General features: G+C 45.3%; 1 protein-coding gene across 3 annotated transcripts in view; it reads left to right on the top strand.

Moving 5' to 3' along the window:
• kcnn3 (potassium intermediate/small conductance calcium-activated channel, subfamily N, member 3) overlaps nucleotides 1-17,500 on the top strand; it is a 48,944-nt gene that overhangs the window by 17,870 nt on the left and 13,574 nt on the right. For all 3 annotated transcript variants that reach the window (XM_081696770.1, XM_081696771.1, XM_035530686.2), the window contains 3 exons: nucleotides 11,844-12,140; nucleotides 13,463-13,584; nucleotides 15,645-15,786. In XM_081696770.1, the coding sequence (XP_081552896.1) occupies nucleotides 11,844-12,140; nucleotides 13,463-13,584; nucleotides 15,645-15,786 (561 nt within the window). The remainder of the gene's footprint in view (nucleotides 1-11,843; nucleotides 12,141-13,462; nucleotides 13,585-15,644; nucleotides 15,787-17,500) is intronic.

Below are 17,500 nucleotides of genomic sequence, written 5' to 3'. Positions count from 1 at the left end.
CCAGTCCACAGTCGGGCAGATGGTTTGCAAACCGTGGCCAGTCTGCAGGGCGTGGGTGTCTCTGAGCTCCATGTGTATGCACTAGAGGAACTATCCCTGGGGTGTCAGTAAGAACCTGCAGCATCGCTTTCACTGAGAAAATCTGTGTGCGGTGGGAGATCATTATGCAGGGAACATTTCTACCCTTCTCAAGTTTATTAAAGACCACCTGGACATCCCACATTACTACTGGAGCAATGCACTGGGATAGACCAGAAAAATGATTTTTTTTGTTAATGTGCATATTTGGAATCCTAAAAATTTGCAAACTATTAAACATCGTCCTCACCCCACTGGGCGGCAGAATGGGGGAGAATCGCTTGGTTTTGTTCGTGAATTCCAAGCTGTGTGAGGAAATTCTGCAGACTGTCGCTATGTATGTGATGGAAAACTCAAAAGTCTCTGGTGTAACTGCAGCATGAAAGTAACTCAAAACAGTTTAGCAGCAGAAGAAACCACTCAATGGAACAACCATAAGAAATGGTGCATGTCAGAATGTCCAGGTCAAAGTTCTGACCTAAAGAGACCGTCTGATTTAAAGGAGGCCTGCCCGAAATATACTGAAACATGAACAAAATATACTGAAATATGAACTGAAACAACTATTTTAAGAAGAAATGTGTGTAAAATACGTCCTGACCGTCCCCTACAGCTCACTAGCGAGGGTTGTCCTAGATCCTAACAACACCAAGGTCATGGGTTTGAATCTCAGCAGAGCACATGTGCTGCTGTACATATGTGAGCCATTCTGAATCACAGGCTCTGCCAAATGCCATAAATGCCACTGGAGTGCCACACAGTGCTGCAAATGTTTGGGTCAAATGTGGTGGTAATAAAGCAAATGCCCCTAGTGTCAAATATTAGGGTTTACATCCCTTTTCCAATTACCTTGACTGTGTATACACTGTATGACACTGTAAAACCCCTTGTGTGTCCTTAGTTGAAAAAGTCAACATTTATCATAATATCTTAATGATATCATTATATTTTAAGCACTATTCATGTAGAAATCCAGTCAATGTTTTTTGCTTACATTTATTTTATATGCCCCCCTCAACAAATAGTTTTCCTATAGAACTTTAGTGTTTCATCCTACACATATGTGACAATTTCTTTAAGATGTCATTGGTGCCTCATGAAGCTCATTAATGATCACCAAGAACATGCATTATTTTGTCATCAAAATAAAAGCTGGATACTTGGATATTTGTTTAAACAATAACAATATTTGATATTTGTTTAACAGAATATAATCACATATGTGTTTCACTGTTTTTATACCTTTGCTCTTTTTGTTAAATATAGAAAATAGGAAAAATGGACTAAAGGTTGGTGTGTCTAAAGTTTTTTCTGGTACCGCCCTTCCTCCGGTCGGTCTCTTTTTCCTTCAAGTTCGGGTCCTCTGCCAGATGTCTGGGAGCTTGAGGGTCCTGTGTAGTATCTTAGCTGTTCCCAGGACTGCACTCTTCTGGACGGAGCTCTCAGATGTTGTTCCAGAGATCTGCGGGAGTCATTCTCCCAGTTTGGGGGTCACAGCCCCTAGTGCTAGTTACCACAGGAACCGTATGTCCCTTAACTTTCCACATCTTTTGCAGTTCTTCTCTCAACTCTGGAGACACCCTGGACAGGACTCTAACCAACCAGACGTAGTAGTGATGGACAAACAGCAGCAGAGGGCCGTGGTGAGAGATGTGGTGATCCTGAGTGAAAATATTAGGAACAAAGAACACGAAAAGCTGGAGAAATATCAAGAGCTGAGAGAAGAACTGTAAAAGATGTGGAGGGTGAAGGAAAGTGTGGTTCCCATGGCAATCCCAGGAACAACATCTGAGATCTCTGTCCAGAAAAGTGCAGTCCTGGGAACAGCTAAGATACTACACAGGGCCCTCAAGCTCCCAGACGTCTGGTAGAGGACCCGAGCTTGAAGGAAAAAGAGACCGACCGGAGGAGGGCTGGGGAATTATTTCTTAAATCCTCACAATCTGCTGTGCAAGCAAAGTACCGAAACGTCCCGTTTCTCTGGAAACTGCATGAACTTCACCACAATTTTGAATCTTTCTACATCTCTTACTACAGTGTCCCCTGGAATCTTCTTTGTTATATATATATATATATATATATATATATATATATATATATATATATATATATATATATATATATATATATATATATATATATATATATATCCACAGATCGATTTGTAACATTATATGCACTATATACCACAATAATAAAAACAGAGGCAGTAAAAGTTACAGAAAAATAAATAATTACATCGTTTCTGAAATTCCTTCTCAAATCTTGTGAAACGGCAGATTTTCTCAAAGGTTTGACCTGCTACAAAACAAAAACAACAGCTACAACAAAATATAGCTTTTGGGCTGATGACACATATTATGCATACTGAAACCTTAAGATCAGAACGCCATCCTCAAACAGAGGCATCACTAAAACATCCTAAATTAAAAGAGAGGCATCACTTAAACATCCTCAATTAAAAGAGAGGCATCACTAAAACATCCTCAATTAAAACAGAGGCATCACTAAAACATCCTCAATTAAAACAGAGGCATCACTAAAACAACCTCAATTAAAACAGAGGCATCACTAAAACAACCTCAATTAAAAGAAAGGCATCACTTAAACATCCTCAATTAAAAGAGGCATCACTAAAACATCCTCAATTGAGAGAGGCATCACTAAAACATCCTCAATTAAAAGAGAGGCATCACTTAAACATCCTCAATTAAAAGAGGCATCACTAAAACATCCTCAATTGAGAGAGGCATCACTAAAACATCCTCTGTTAATAGAGAGGCATCACTAAAACATCCTCAATTAAAAGAGAGGTTTCACTAAAACATCCTTAATTAAAAGAGAGGCTTCACTAAAACATCCTCAATTAAAACAGGGATCATTTAAACAAGCGGGAAAATACAAAAAGCACACAATGATTAGATATTACCCTGGGACAACTTTATTTTCAGTGAATGAACACTTACTTTCCTAATAAATGGTTAAAAACGCACTTCTGCGCAGCACTCTGTCTTGGCCCCCGTCATATCCTGCAGTAGTTAGCTGGGTACTTTCTCTGCTACTTTCCCTTATACTGCCTCGGACTAGAAGCAGTTAGCAGAGAGACGCTTTCAAAGCAAACAGCAAAGAGTGTGCAAACAGATCAGAGACAGCAGCTGATGGAGCCTCACACAGACGGCTTTGCTCTTCCCAGTCCACGGCGTCACATCTTCAACACAACGCAGGCAGAAGAGGGGGATGTACAGGCACTTTTCTCAAATTTGCACATTTCTGATTTCTGCGGGACTGTTTCTTTCATTGCCCTTAAGTCCAGCTGTTCTGCCGGGGGCAGCGGTGATGGGGTTGGTGGTCAGACTGTTTTGGGCTTTTTACCCCCAGTCAGTTCAGATTAACAGTAGCACTGTGAAAACACTGGACTGTATGGAGAGGTGAGACATGGAGAAAGTCACGATCACACACACACACACACACACACACACACACACACACACACACACACACACACACACACACACACACACACACACACACACACACACACACACACACACAGAGTAATGAATGCTGGGAACTGTACAGATGTTTTCATTTGATAACAGAACACTCATGCCCTCTCACTAAATTAAATGTCACATATTCAAAAAATGACTCACTTTCTCACACACAGACACATGACACAAACATCAGAATGACATACCATCATGGAGAGAGAGAGAGAGAGAGAGAGAGAGAGAGAGAGAGAGAGAGAGAGAGAGAGAGAGAGAGAGAGAGAGAGAAGAGAGAGAGAGAGAGAGAGAGAGAGAGAGAGAAAGAGAAGAGAGAGAGAGAGAGAGAGAGAGAGAGAGAGAGAGAGAGAGAGAGAGAGAGAGAGAGAGAGAGAGAGAGAGAGATATAAAACCCTGTAGCCTATTTACACTCTCTGGCATAACCCCGATAGATGTGCTTACCCCCAGTCTCTGTACACTGGACACAGGTTCCTGGACATTGATACAGCTCTTAGTGATGTTAAAGTGATGTTGTTATATTTGAAATGTATATATTGTATTGAAATGTGATTATTTTTTTATATCATAACTTTAGGTTTTTATCTTTTTGGACTTTTTGTTTTTTAGCTCGCATATTTTAGATATTGTTTCTCACTGCATTCGCCTTTGTATTGTGCAAAAGTAATCAGGATCAACTCCTCTAACATATGTGGTCATGTACATCACATGTCTCCCACAGCAATCAGATTGTGGTCATAGCAGTTCCTGAGTTGAATGTGTTTAGTGTGTGTTTAGTTGTATGTGTTTAGTTGTATGTGTTTAGTGTGTGTTTAGTTGTATGTGTTTAGTGTGTTTAGTTGAATGTGTTTAGTGTGTGTTTAGTTGTATGTGTTTAGTGTGTGTTTAGTTGTATGTGTTTAGTGTGTGTTTAGTTGAATGTGTTTAGTGTCTGTGTTTAGTTGAATGTGTTTAGTGTCTGTGTTTAGCTGAATGTGTTTAGTGTCTGTGTTTAGCTGAATGTGTTTAGTGTGTGTTTAGTTGAATGTGTTTAGTGTGTTTAGTTGAATGTGTTGAGTGTCTTTGTTTAGTTGAATGTGTTTAGTGTCTGTGTTTAGCTGAATGTGTTTTGTGTGTTTAGTTGAATGTGTTTAGTGTCTGTGTTTAGTGTCTGTGTTTAGTTAAATGTGTTTAGTGTCTGTGTTTAGTTAAATGTGTTTAGTGTCTGTGTTTAGCTGAATGTGTTTTGTGTGTTTAGTTGAATGTGTTTAGTGTCTGTGTTTAGTGTCTGTGTTTAGTTAAATGTGTTTAGTGTCTGTGTTTAGTTAAATGTGTTTAGTGTCTGTGTTTAGCTGAATGTGTTTAGTTGAATGTGTTTAGTGTCTGTGTTTAGTTGAATGTGTTTAGTGTCTGTGTTTAGCTGAATGTGTTTAGTGTCTGTGTTTAGCTGAATGTGTTTAGTGTGTGTTTAGTTGAATGTGTTTAGTTGAATGTGTTTAGTGTGTGTTTAGTTGAATGTGTTTAGTGTGTGTTTAGCTGAATGTGTTTAGTGTGTGTTTAGTTGAATGTGTTTAGTGTGTGTTTAGCTGAATGTGTTTAGTGTGTGTTTAGATGGATGTGTTTAGTGTTTAGTTGAATGTGTTTAGTGTGTGTTTAGTTGAATGTGTTTAGTGTGTGTTTAGCTGAATGTGTTTAGTGTGTGTTTAGCTGGATGTGTTTAGTGTGTTTAGTTGAATGTGTTTAGTGTGTGTTTAGTTGATTGTGTTTAGTGTGTGTTTAGTTGATTGTGTTTAGTGTGTGTTTAGCTAACCTCCTTTTTCTCTCATTCCTTCTTTCTCTTTCATCCCTTTTAAATGTTGGTCTTTATCCTGCATACTTTATCTGTCCTCTCCCTGCAGTCATTGTTTCACTCTCTCTCTCTCTCTCTGTCTCTCTCTCTCTCTCTCTCTCTGTCTCTCTCTCTCTCTCTCTCTCTGTCTCTCTCTCTCTCTTTCTCTCTCTCTCTGTCTCTCTCTGTCTCTCTCTCTCTCTCTCTCTGTCTCTCTCTCTCTCTGTCTCTCTCTCTCTCTCTCTCTCTCTCTCTCTCTCTCTCTCTCTGTCTCTCTCTATTGCTCTTTTTTGCTGTACTTGCCTCAGTTAATAACATGACACACTGTTCTACAAAATCCTAAAGTCTTTGTGACAAACAGAAATTCTGTTTACATAACGGCATGATCTAGGATCAGCTTTATGTCATATGCTGCAAGACGTGTTGGAGGTGACTGTGTGTGTGTGTTCTGTGTGTGTGTTTGAGGGTGTAAGTGTGTTTAACTGGATGTTGGTTTTCCTGTGTGTGTTTCTGTGGTGAGTCTCTCTTCCTCAGTTTGACTCAGACTCTGCTAGCTCTGGAAGGAGAGTAAGTGTGTGTGTGTGTGTGTGTGTGTGTGTGTGTGTGTGTGTGTGTGTGTGTGTGTGTGTGTGTGTGTGAGACCTGCTTGACCACAAATGACAGCATGGTTGATGACAGAACACAAAACGTGAAAGCTGTAAGGAAAATTGTGGGGCACACGGAGGACGGAGAACTAGACGGAGCAGGATATATTTTGAGATGACCCAAACAGGGCATGTAATTAGTTATTGATTAGAGATCTGCTTTGGAAGTCTAAGATCAACAAGTCAACGAGATGCATTGTACTCTCCCCCTCCGCGGATGTGAGGAGCACATTAAACAAGCAGCTCGGGTCCTTAAGAGGCCCTTGGGGGCCCCTAGTCCAGCTCCACAGGGGCCCTCCCACGTTTTTCTCCCCTCATCTTTATAGAGTGACGTTAAAAGAGATTCATGCCTCCCCCACCCCAGGACACGGACCGCTGAATCTTAACCGCAACAAACCAATTTCCTAATCATGTCCGAGTGCAAGGTTGGGCCGGAGGATGGTTTTGGGAGTGTTTCTTGACAGTGTTGTTTTATTTATTTGTTTGTTTTTATGTCCGGGCTCTTCTGTGCACGCAGTGTCTCACACACACATGCTACATTAAAGTTCCAGCCTTCAGAATTCCTGTTCTTACGTGAAATACAATTCAATCTTTTCTCACACCGTGTACCCAGAACAGCTTAAATCATACACTAGAACCTGTGTGCCATGTCTGAAATTTACTGTGTGAAGATTCATTAGCTTGCTCTTGGCGTTGCTTTGCTGGTGTGTGTGTGTGTGTGTGTGTGTGTGTGTGTGCGTGCGTGCGTGCGTGCGTGTGTTTGCCGTGATGGTCCCAGGCAGTGGGCTTTGGACCTAGGGTTTCATCTTCAGGAGAAAACATCCATTAAGGCAGCAGCTATTGATTAGAGTGAGCTGGATGCTATTAATCAGTACTGCTGGGTGATTGGGTTTAGCATACAGTATTTCACACTGTATCGATTAGGCAATAACAGGTTTTCAGCATGATAAAATGATTAAATATTTTTAAATTCATAGCATCCCAGTACACAAAAACACTGGTGTCATAGGAAACAACACAGAAAGCCCCTGACCAATGTGAGCAAAGATACTCCAGCATGTTGCATTATGGATTTTTAAAAAATCTATTTGTTTATTTTTTTACACAGACTATGCTTTGTTGCCTTGTAAAATGTCCAAAGCCATTTGGCCTAAAGGACTATTCAGTGTGTGTGTCTCCAGACACACACACTTCGGCCCCAGAGCTGTGACATCACTACCACTTTAGGAATTCCGCAAACATTTGAAAAGCTGGAGCTGACTGGCTCCTCCTTTGCATATCCTTTGCATGGTAATGAAGGAAAAACATGGCATTCAAAGCACATCACTCCATTTGGTAATATTAAATATTGGACCAAACACAATATTGATTATGGATTGTGGTACATCTACAAATTGTTTGTGTATTAATAATTTTGTTCCATCAGCAGTGCTCTGTACTAATGTACTGATTAGTCATAGGTTATCGATTATAGAAATTAATTTGTTAGTTTTTTTTTAAATAGCTGTCGTAGGCCACTGACCACAAACACAGGTCAGAAACACACCTTCCACTGCAGTTATGAGCCGAAACTGTAGGAGAGCCACGTTACGGAGGTGGACACTGTGGACTTGGGAGGTCATCTACACCTCACATGTCATCTTGCCATGTTTTGGCAGAGTTTGCCCGTTTAACTGACACGGTTGAGAAGCATTAGAGAGGATGCATTTGTGCTAGTCTAATCCCTGAGTCTCCCTCTAAGGAATCTAGAAGTTTCCTTCTATTTTAGCCATGTTACGTGTTCCAACACACTGTGTGTGTGTGTGTGTGTGTGTGTGTGTCTGGGGTGGGGTCTGACACTGAGTACTGATGTCATCAAGACACTCCTCATTGGTATTCTGGGTTGGTTAGACATATCTGGTGTACCCACCCTCAGCCTTAGATCTCTGGGCTGTTCACATCTGACCCCAGCCTGTGTGTGTGTGTGTCACTGGGCTTTAATGCCTTGTGGTACCCTCTTCCTTTATCATAACAGAAGTGTCAGCCGCTGACAGGACAAGACCATGAAAACAAACCCCTACATCTCCAAGTCTCTCCTCTCTCCCCTTCTCTCCTCTCTCTCTCTGTTCTTGTCTTCTACCTGTTTCTGTTTCTCATCTCTCTCTCCATTAATCACTCTTTCCTACCCCTCCCGCTCTCTCTCTCTCTCTCGCTCTCTCTCCCTCTCTCTCTCTCTCTCTCTCTCTCTCTCTCTCTCTCTCTCTCTCTCTCTCTCTCTCTCCCCCCCCTCTCTCTCTCTCTCTGGTCTAAACTCTTCTCCCCTAATTTTTCCTAATTGGCTCTGGGCCTTATTTGGGAGTATAATGGGAGGATCTGGGTTCCTCTCTCTCTCTCTCTCTCTATATATATATATATGATGATAAAAGGTGGTATATTCCAGTCACCCCCTTGACCGATTACCTTCACTAATGGAATTTAATTATTAAGCATATCCTGGTGGCGACACCCCCCCCCTGAAAAAGTTACACAGGAAGAATAGTTCAGACGTGAGACAGATGAGCACAGGGACACAGACGAACGACCGGGGCACAGGCAGGTGACGATGGACGATGGACCTACGTCCCTCTCCTTGTCCCACTCAGCCCCGATTCTGTTCCGGCATCACGAGAAGCGTTAGCACACACACACACACACACTGCGCGCACACACACACACACACACACACACACACACACACTGCGCCCACACACACACACACACACACACACACACACACACTGCGCGCACACACACACACACACACACACACACACACACATACACACACACACACACACACACACACACACACACACACTGCGCGCACACACACACACACACACACACACACACACATACACACACTGTGCGCACACACACACACACACACACACACACACACTGCGCGTGCACACACACACACACACACACACACACACACACACATACACACACTGCGCGCACACACACACACACTACACGAATGCACACACACATGCAAATGAGCCCACGTCATGCATGCTCAACAACATACAAATAGTGCAAATGTTGAAAATATGCACAGATACACGCATGTGCACACAGACACACACTCCACACACTCCACACATGTCCACCTCCACACACTCCACACACGTCCACCTGCACACACTCCGCACATGTCCACCTCTACACACTCCACACATGTCCACCTCCACACACTCCACACATGTCCACCTCCACACAGTCCACACACGTCCACCTCCACACACTCCACGCACTCCACACATGTCCACACATACACACTCCACACACGTCCACCACCACACACTCCACACATGTCCACCTCCACACACTCCACGCACTCTAAGCACTCCACACTCCCACCTCCACGCATTCCACACACTCCACACTCTTTCTACGTCACATTCATGTCCTTCCTAATTCTTTCGCTCTCTTTTCCCATTTACTCCCTTTCCATGTATCTCTCCCTCTCTCTCTCTCGCTCTCTCTCTCGTCTCTCTCTCTCTCTCTCTCTCTCTCTCTCTCTCTCTCTCTCTCTCTCTCTCGCTCTCTCACATGCACACATACACATACACACACACAGTCATTCTCCCTCTCTCACTGGGGAGCCTAATTAAGCTTGGCTGGTCTTTGATGTTGTCGCCTAGGCAACAGTCACCATGACGAGGCTGGCTTTTCCAGAAAAAAGAGCATGCATTTTACAGCCGTATAACATGTACAGTGCCCCTGGCCACACACATGAACGTGCGTGCACACGTGTGCCAGAAGTTCTCATCTGTTCACTGCCTTTTCATTTGCACACGTGCACATGCACAAAGCATGCAGGTGCACGTATGAACAGATGAACTTGGTAGTCATACATGGCTAAGGCACAACTGTGTGCACTCCACCTACAGATGCCAGCCAGACCTGTTGAGACATGTGTGGGCACAAACTAAGACACAATTACACTGGCAAGATACAGCCATTCAAAACAATACTGTATCTCTCAGAGGAAATCACTGGTATCACTGGTCTCAGGACTCTCCCTTAGTCATTTGCGTGCATGCGTGTGTGTGTGTGTGAGAGAGAGGGAAAACCCTCTCCCTCTCCACACATCAGCTAAACAAACCACTTCAACACTTGCAATTATCACTAAACGCAGACATGACCAATACAATTAGCTTCCCATTTCTATGTTGGAGTGTAACCTAAAGATGCAGCAAGATAAATGAGAGAGAGAGAGAGAGAGAGAGAGGGCGAGAGAGAGAGAGGGAGAGAGAGAGAGAGAGAGGGCGAGGGGGGTGAGAGAGAGAGAGCGAGGGGGGTGGGAGAGGGAGAGGGGGTGAGAGAGAGAAAGAGAGAGAGAGAGAGGGCGAGAGAGAGAGAGAGAGAGAGAGAGAGAGAGAGAGAGGGGAGAGAGAGAGGGCGAGAGAGAGAGAGAGTGAGAGAGAGAGGGCGAGGGGGGTGAGAGAGAGGGAGAGAGAGAGGGAGAGAGGGTGAGGGGGGTGAGAGAGAGAGAGAGAGAGAGAGAGAGGGTGAGCGAGAGAGAGAGAGAGAGGGCGCGAGAGAGAGAGGGCGAGGGGGGTGAGAGAGGGAGAGAGGGAGAGGGGGTGAGAGAGAGAAAGAGAGAGAGAGAGAGAGAGGGAGAGAGAGAGAGAGAGAGAGAGAGGGCGAGAGAGAGAGAGGGAGAGAGAGAGAGAGGGCGAAGGGGGTGAGCGAGAGGGAGAGAGAGGGAGAGAGAAAAAGAGAAAGAGGGAGAGTGGAGAGAGAGAGAGAGAGAGAGAGAGAGAGAGAGAGAGAGAGAGAGAGAGAGACTGTCTAAGCATATTACAATAAGAGAATTATGTTCACATATTGGTGTTTGGCTTCTGCAGGAAGATGAAAAAGGTTGTGTCAGAATGTTCTCATTAATCTGTTTTACTTTTGCCACCCCTGTTACTACCAAGAACAGGCGTTGGTGTTCTCCCTGTTTTCTTATTTCATGAGCGCTATTTAATGAGAATTTTGATTAGTACAATTGAATTATTCATTTGAAATCTTGACATCATCATTAAAACCTAATGGACGATTTGGCCCAGAGGCTGCTCATGTAACCAGCTGCGTCAGACTTTTGGGGATTTGACTTGGCTGAGCTGGGTGGACTCTATATCCAAAGGTCCACAAAGCTCTTCAAGGCTAATTCCACTTGAAAAAGGCTCGATTTATTCCCAGAAGCACTCATTTTTCCTGGATACAGAACAGTGTTTCCCCAAAGGGACCAATCAGAGTAAAGACCACTAGTCTCAGTACCATTTTCTCAGAGGTGTTTAAACCATTCACCCATTGAATAGACAAGGATTCTCCCTAATTGCCCACTGGACATAAAATGTCCTAGCACGTAATGTTGGCTGTTGGATCAGGTGTGTTGGTGATGGGACTGAACTGTACAGTGCTGTTGGTCTCCAGTTGAGGAGGTTGCTATAAACTCCAACAAGCAGAGCTGAAGCAGCAAACATCTAACGCATATCCTGGGGCCATGTTTTTAGGATCACAGTTGAGACAGTATACAGAGTTTATCGAGTTTACATTTGTCATGATGAAGTTTATTATCAGTATATTGTGTAGACTAAGTGCAATTGGGTTCTCTTACCTAAAGAAAACAAACAAACACAAATACCATCCTTGTCAATGCTTCTCACTACATCTCATTACTTCTCAGTACGCCATCACTCAGTGTTCATCCTCAACATCGCTTGACTGTTATGACCAGCAGCCTAACCTCAAATGACCTTTCTGTACCCCCTCCCCCCCAACTCCCCACCCTTCCAGCTCTTTGTCATCGACAACGGGGCGGACGACTGGCGCATCGCCATGACGATGGAGCGGGTGCTACTGATCGCGCTGGAGCTGCTGGTGTCGGCCGTGCACCCGGTGCCCGGCGACTTTAAGTTCGTGTGGCGGGCGCGCCTCGCCTTCACCTACGTTCCCTCGCAGGCGGAGGCGGACCTGGACATGGTGCTGTCGGTACCCATGTTTCTCAGACTCTACCTCATCGCCCGCGTCATGCTGCTCCACAGTAAGCTGTTCACGGACGCCTCGTCACGGAGCATAGGAGCCCTCAACAAGGTCAGGAGTGGGTGGAGGGGCGGGGCGGGGCCTGTGTCTCGGAGAGCTCAGACTACTGTAGTCGCAGTGCGGCTCGTATACAACAGTGCGATTGCCAAGCTCCCTGCAATATATAAAACAACAGACTGAACCCTTGGGGATGTAGATTTATGTTTGTTGGATCGCATGAATGCACTGAGTCATCAGAAGCGTCTGCGGTATTAGCTTGTAAACGTCGTTGTCGTGTTAACGTGACACAGGCACTGTAATGTGCGGCTGTTGTCTCCGCGCTTCGTCAGGTGTTTTCTCATTGACCTGTTTCTCCGCGTTTCTCGTGACTGCTCTCCGATCCCACTCACTCTCTTCATTTCCATCTCTCTCTTCTTCTGCTCTTTCCCATCTCCCCAGACGTGCCCTCCCAGCAGTTTTTTCCCTAATTTTTACCTTGGCACCTCATTTTCCAGAGTTCCAGCCTATCATGGGAATTATTCACTCCAAGGGCGTATGTTTTGTAGAGTGACAAGATTTTGCCCCTTTTCTCAGGCTGTTAGGGAGAAACAGGTGTGCTGGTGCAGGGTGTGGAAGCTTCGGGGTAATAAACATTTGCTTTCCTTGAGACTGGGAGGAGAAAACAGGAAGTGGCGATTGTGGTGTGAGGCTTCTCACTGTGAACTCCCAAAGAGTCCCACTAAGCTCAACAACAGTCTCCTTGATGCTCCAAGACTGAAAACTTCCTGAACATTTCTATTGTAATTGGTGAAGGCCTGTGTCAGTACTGAGACCTAATTAACGGAATTGTTTTGTTCGGGTGCTTGTTTTGTTTTGTTTGATTTATGGAGTGGATGTGTGTGAGCGATTTTGTGATGAATAGCCAGGAGTGGTTGTTTGGAAGGTTAGCTACTGTCAGACTCCTTGTTAAGATGTTGATTTTTGTCGACATGCGTGCTTGAGGGAAGTCATTAAGAAATGCTGATAAATGCCTTTATGTCCATCGGCACGTGGCGGGGCCTCACGCTTGTGAGCCACACATGCTGGTGGAGCTTGTCACTGGAGGCCATGTTCTCTGGTCATGCGGCCTCAGAGAAGCTACGTTCCTGGTGGGGGTTTAGTCCATGGTAGAGGGGTTTAGTCCATGGTGGGGGTTTAGTCCCCTGCTGATGGAGGCCACTGGCTAGTGTGGTGGTTTTGTCCTCAGTTGCACTTTAATAAACAGATGGCTGTGTGATTGCTGGGAAATTTTCTCAGCAGGTGAAAATGGCAGTAAAGTAGATTGTGATGGGCTGATGAGTCTGTGTGTGTGTGTGTGTGTGTTTGTGTGTGTGTGTGGATCTTTATCTCTCTAGGTGCACTTTAACACGCGCTTCGTGATGAAGACCCTGATGACTATCTGTCCAGGCACAGTGCTGCTAGTCTTCAGTATTTCCCTCTGGATCATTGCGGCCTGGACTGTACGAGTGTGTGAGAGGTGAGTTGGGGGGGGGGGGGGGGTTGTGTTATCATTGTCCTTCCACATCAACCTGCCACGCGCCTGCCAATGTCGTACCACAGCCTACAGCTCAACCCCCCTCCCCCACCTGTGGATCCTGGTATTGGTTCCAGTGAAGGTCGCAGCCTGAATTAGGGCCCCAGGCCATTGCGTGGGCATCCCTGCTTCTCTGCAGCAGCTGTCGCCATGGCAACTGAGCACGTGTCAGACTGTAGGTGCATTAATTTGCAGGAGTGGGGTTCCCCGGGAACGGGGCACTGGGGCGTTTGAACATGGAGAAATTGCCTTCAGTCGCGTCCTGTCTGAGGTCCATGCGTGCGAGGCCCGACGATGGGGACGTTGCGGAGACACCTCTGCAGAGAGATGCTCCAGTTTGGCTGCGTTGGGCTTGGAGCTCACTGCAGATCAGGAGACAGCGAGGTGCCACAAGCGTCTGTTGTATTTAGCCCATACTTTAAAACCGTTGTTCCTTAGACTCTCTGACCTTGCTGACCTGTTTACTACTGCAACTGCTGTGTCCCATTGTGTTTCCCAGTCCAGTGGGATGTGTAAGTGTTCAAAAACTGTAATATAATATATTCTAATATATACTAATACATTCATACATATACATAGTAATATAATAGTATGTCCAAAAACAGGTGACTCAATTATAACTCTATTATAACAGTTCTACTTATAATGTGTTGATGATAATATACTTCATTGTGCCACACGGATGTTCTTCTTGGACACACAGAAAAATGCTCAATCTTGTGTTCACATGCATACGTCCTATAGTTTCAACATCTGAATTCAGTTGTACTGTTATTTACAGAGACCCACAGTCAGTGTTTAGATCTATAATTACTGCACAGTCCCTGAATTTAAATCCATTAATTACAATCCAATTTAGCGCAAAACTATTTTAATAAGGTGTTGAAATATTATACACCAATTTTATGCACTCAAACATTTTTTCTGGTTAAATAGTTTCATTGTGTATCAGTGCACTGTGAAATCATATTGTAGCCTTTAGAATCACAGCATCGATCGGAACTGATGTATTGTTACGCCACTGGTCAGACAACTTCTGCTGTGCATTGGCAGATGAAAAAACTCCATCCAGTCTGACAGAACAGGTCGAGTAAAGCAAATCATGTGGTTATCAGAAAGGGATAATGGAGGTAGTGTGGTTACAGGATCTCCTTTCAACAGTGTAAAAGCTCTCTGGGCTTCCACGCTCTCACTAGTACTCGGCCTCATTCTTGTGTCTGGTCATTTACGGAGTTACTACTGTATATTAAACAATTTGCTCATCTCCAGTTCCCCTGAAAGTTTCTTCATTTTGTCCAGGACTAGCAGGTGGGGACCACACAGGAATGGCCTTCCCACAATTCCTATTCAGTGTTAAAGACGACACTCGTTAAACGCCTCAGCGTGCCTAGAGGAGAGTGCAGGTGGAAAGCAGCTCTACGCAGGGAGAAGGGCAGAGAGAGAGAGAGAGAGGGAGAGAGGGAGAGAGAGAGAGAGAGAGAGAGAGGGAGAGAGAGAGGGAGAGAGAGGGAGAAAGAGGGAGAGAGAGAGGGGGGAGAGAGAGAGAGGGAGAGAGGGAGGGAGAGAGAGAGAGAGGGAGAGAGAGAGAGAGAGAGAGAGAATGAGGGAGAGAGAAAGAGGGAGAGAGAGAGAGAGAAAGAGAGAGAGAGAGGGAGGGAGAGAGGGAGAAAGAGAGAGAGAGGGAAAGAGAGAGAGAGAGAGAGAGAGAGAGAGAGAGAGAGAAAGAGTAAGAGAAAACTGCACCTCTTTCCTCCTGTCGCATCCCTCGCTCACCGCTCACGGGGGGCACCGCCGCACAGATGAAACTGGGTCTCGGCCGTAGCTGGACCATGCCCTCTACTGGGTGTTCTTTGGGTGGAGTTTCATGTGGAAGCCCCTCCCTCTCCACTGTAACGCTATCACAGCTTCTTGCTGTATTCTAGAGTGTGTTCCTATACCTGTGTTGTAAAATGTCTGCCCCCTCTCTCCACCTCCACCTCTCTCCACCTCTCCACCTCTCTCAGGTATCATGACGCACAGGATGTGACCAGCAACTTCCTGGGAGCCATGTGGCTCATCTCTATCACCTTCCTGTCCATTGGCTACGGAGACATGGTGCCTCACACCTACTGTGGCAAAGGAGTGTGTCTGCTGACCGGCATTATGGTATCACACACACACACACACACACACACACACGCACTCATGCGCAAATGCACATACACGCACACATATAGACACACAAGTACGCATACACACGCGCGCGCACACACACACACACACACAAACACACACGCACAAACTCACCGCCTCTCTGTGCATAAAGCGCTAATGCAGTCACTGAGTTGCCAGCAGGCCCCTGCAGTACACCCGCTGGATTCTGTCTGCTGTGTGCACAACTGCTCTGTGATCACTGTGGCCCTCTGCGTTGGACCTGGGTCCCGCCCAGCACGGAGAGGAAATCACACTGCACCTGTAACATCAGCTGCTATATGACATGTCCTTTATCATGTACCTCACTACCCCATGTGAACTGGTTCTGACAGAGTTCACAGGGCGCATGGTGATGTTATGTTGTAGCCCTAGCACAAGTGGAACGGGGGTGTTAACGTGAGCCCCGCACTCTGTCTGTCTGTCTGCCTGTGTCTCACTGCCTGTCTGTCTCACTGCCTGTCTGTCTGTCTGTCGGTGGTGTGTGCAAAGGCAAGCCTGTCCTTGTCCGTAAGGTGTCTGTAGGGTGAGTGCTGGTCATCGGGCGCCGGGCTCCTGCTCCGTGTTAACTTTCCTCTTTCCTTCTACACAGTCACCCTGATGCCCCTCTTTCTGCTGACCTGTTCGTTTCTTTTCTGGGGATATGTCACCCTTACTGTGTCTCAAGATCCCCCCCCACACACACACACTCACACACACATACTCACACTCACACACACACACACACACACACACACACACACACACACACTCACACACACACTCACACACACACACACACTCACACATACACACACAAACACACACACACACACTCACACACACACACATACACACACACACACACACTCACACACACAGACACACACACACTCACACACACACACACACACACACATACACACACACTCACACACACACTCACACACACACACACACACACACTCACACACACATCAAAGCGGAACTACTACTCGTAAGGCTTTTGAAAATCATTCTTTCAGTTTTTTTGGTGGTTTGGAAAGGTGTAAGAAATATAAGAAGCCACAGGAAAGAAAAACATCATGAAAGAATGCAGGAAATTGAGAGAAAGAAAGAATGTAGAATGTAGAATGGGGTTTCTTTTTTTGTTCAGAGTGATTGTAATGACTTTCTATAGGTGGAGTTATGGGACTTGTTGCTATGACAACACTGAAGGCCAACTCTACTGGAATATACCACTGCCCTGAGGGGAAAGGGGGGGTTTGGAGAGAGCTTGTGTTTCCTGTGCTAAAGCAGACCTGAAACAGTGCCTGAATACTGTCAGTCTCTCTCTGCCTCTCACAGTCAAACACACACCAGCGCTAAATCCACACACACTCAAACACACACCAGCACTAAATCCACACACACTCAAACACACACCAGCACTAAATCCACACACACTCAAACACACACCAGCACTAGCACCCCTTTGGCATTTTGTGTCCTCTGTACTTTTTCAATTTTAGGGACACAGTGATGTCCAATTCACTCCATTCACGCCAGCACAGGACAGATGGTGTCATATCTGAGTGATGACAGACTCTACAGCCCAGATCTTCAAACACCAAGCAGATGTTGGGGTCTGTTGGTGGTTCAACACATGCCATTCAAGCAGCGTTGAAGAAACAGTTGGAACTTTACTGTC

The sequence above is a fragment of the Electrophorus electricus genome, chromosome 14 (genome assembly GCF_041902795.1).
Source record: "Electrophorus electricus isolate QZ-2024a chromosome 14, ASM4190279v1, whole genome shotgun sequence".
Classification (NCBI taxonomy): domain Eukaryota; kingdom Metazoa; phylum Chordata; class Actinopteri; order Gymnotiformes; family Gymnotidae; genus Electrophorus; species Electrophorus electricus.
This window is presented reverse-complemented; position numbering and strand designations above follow the sequence as displayed.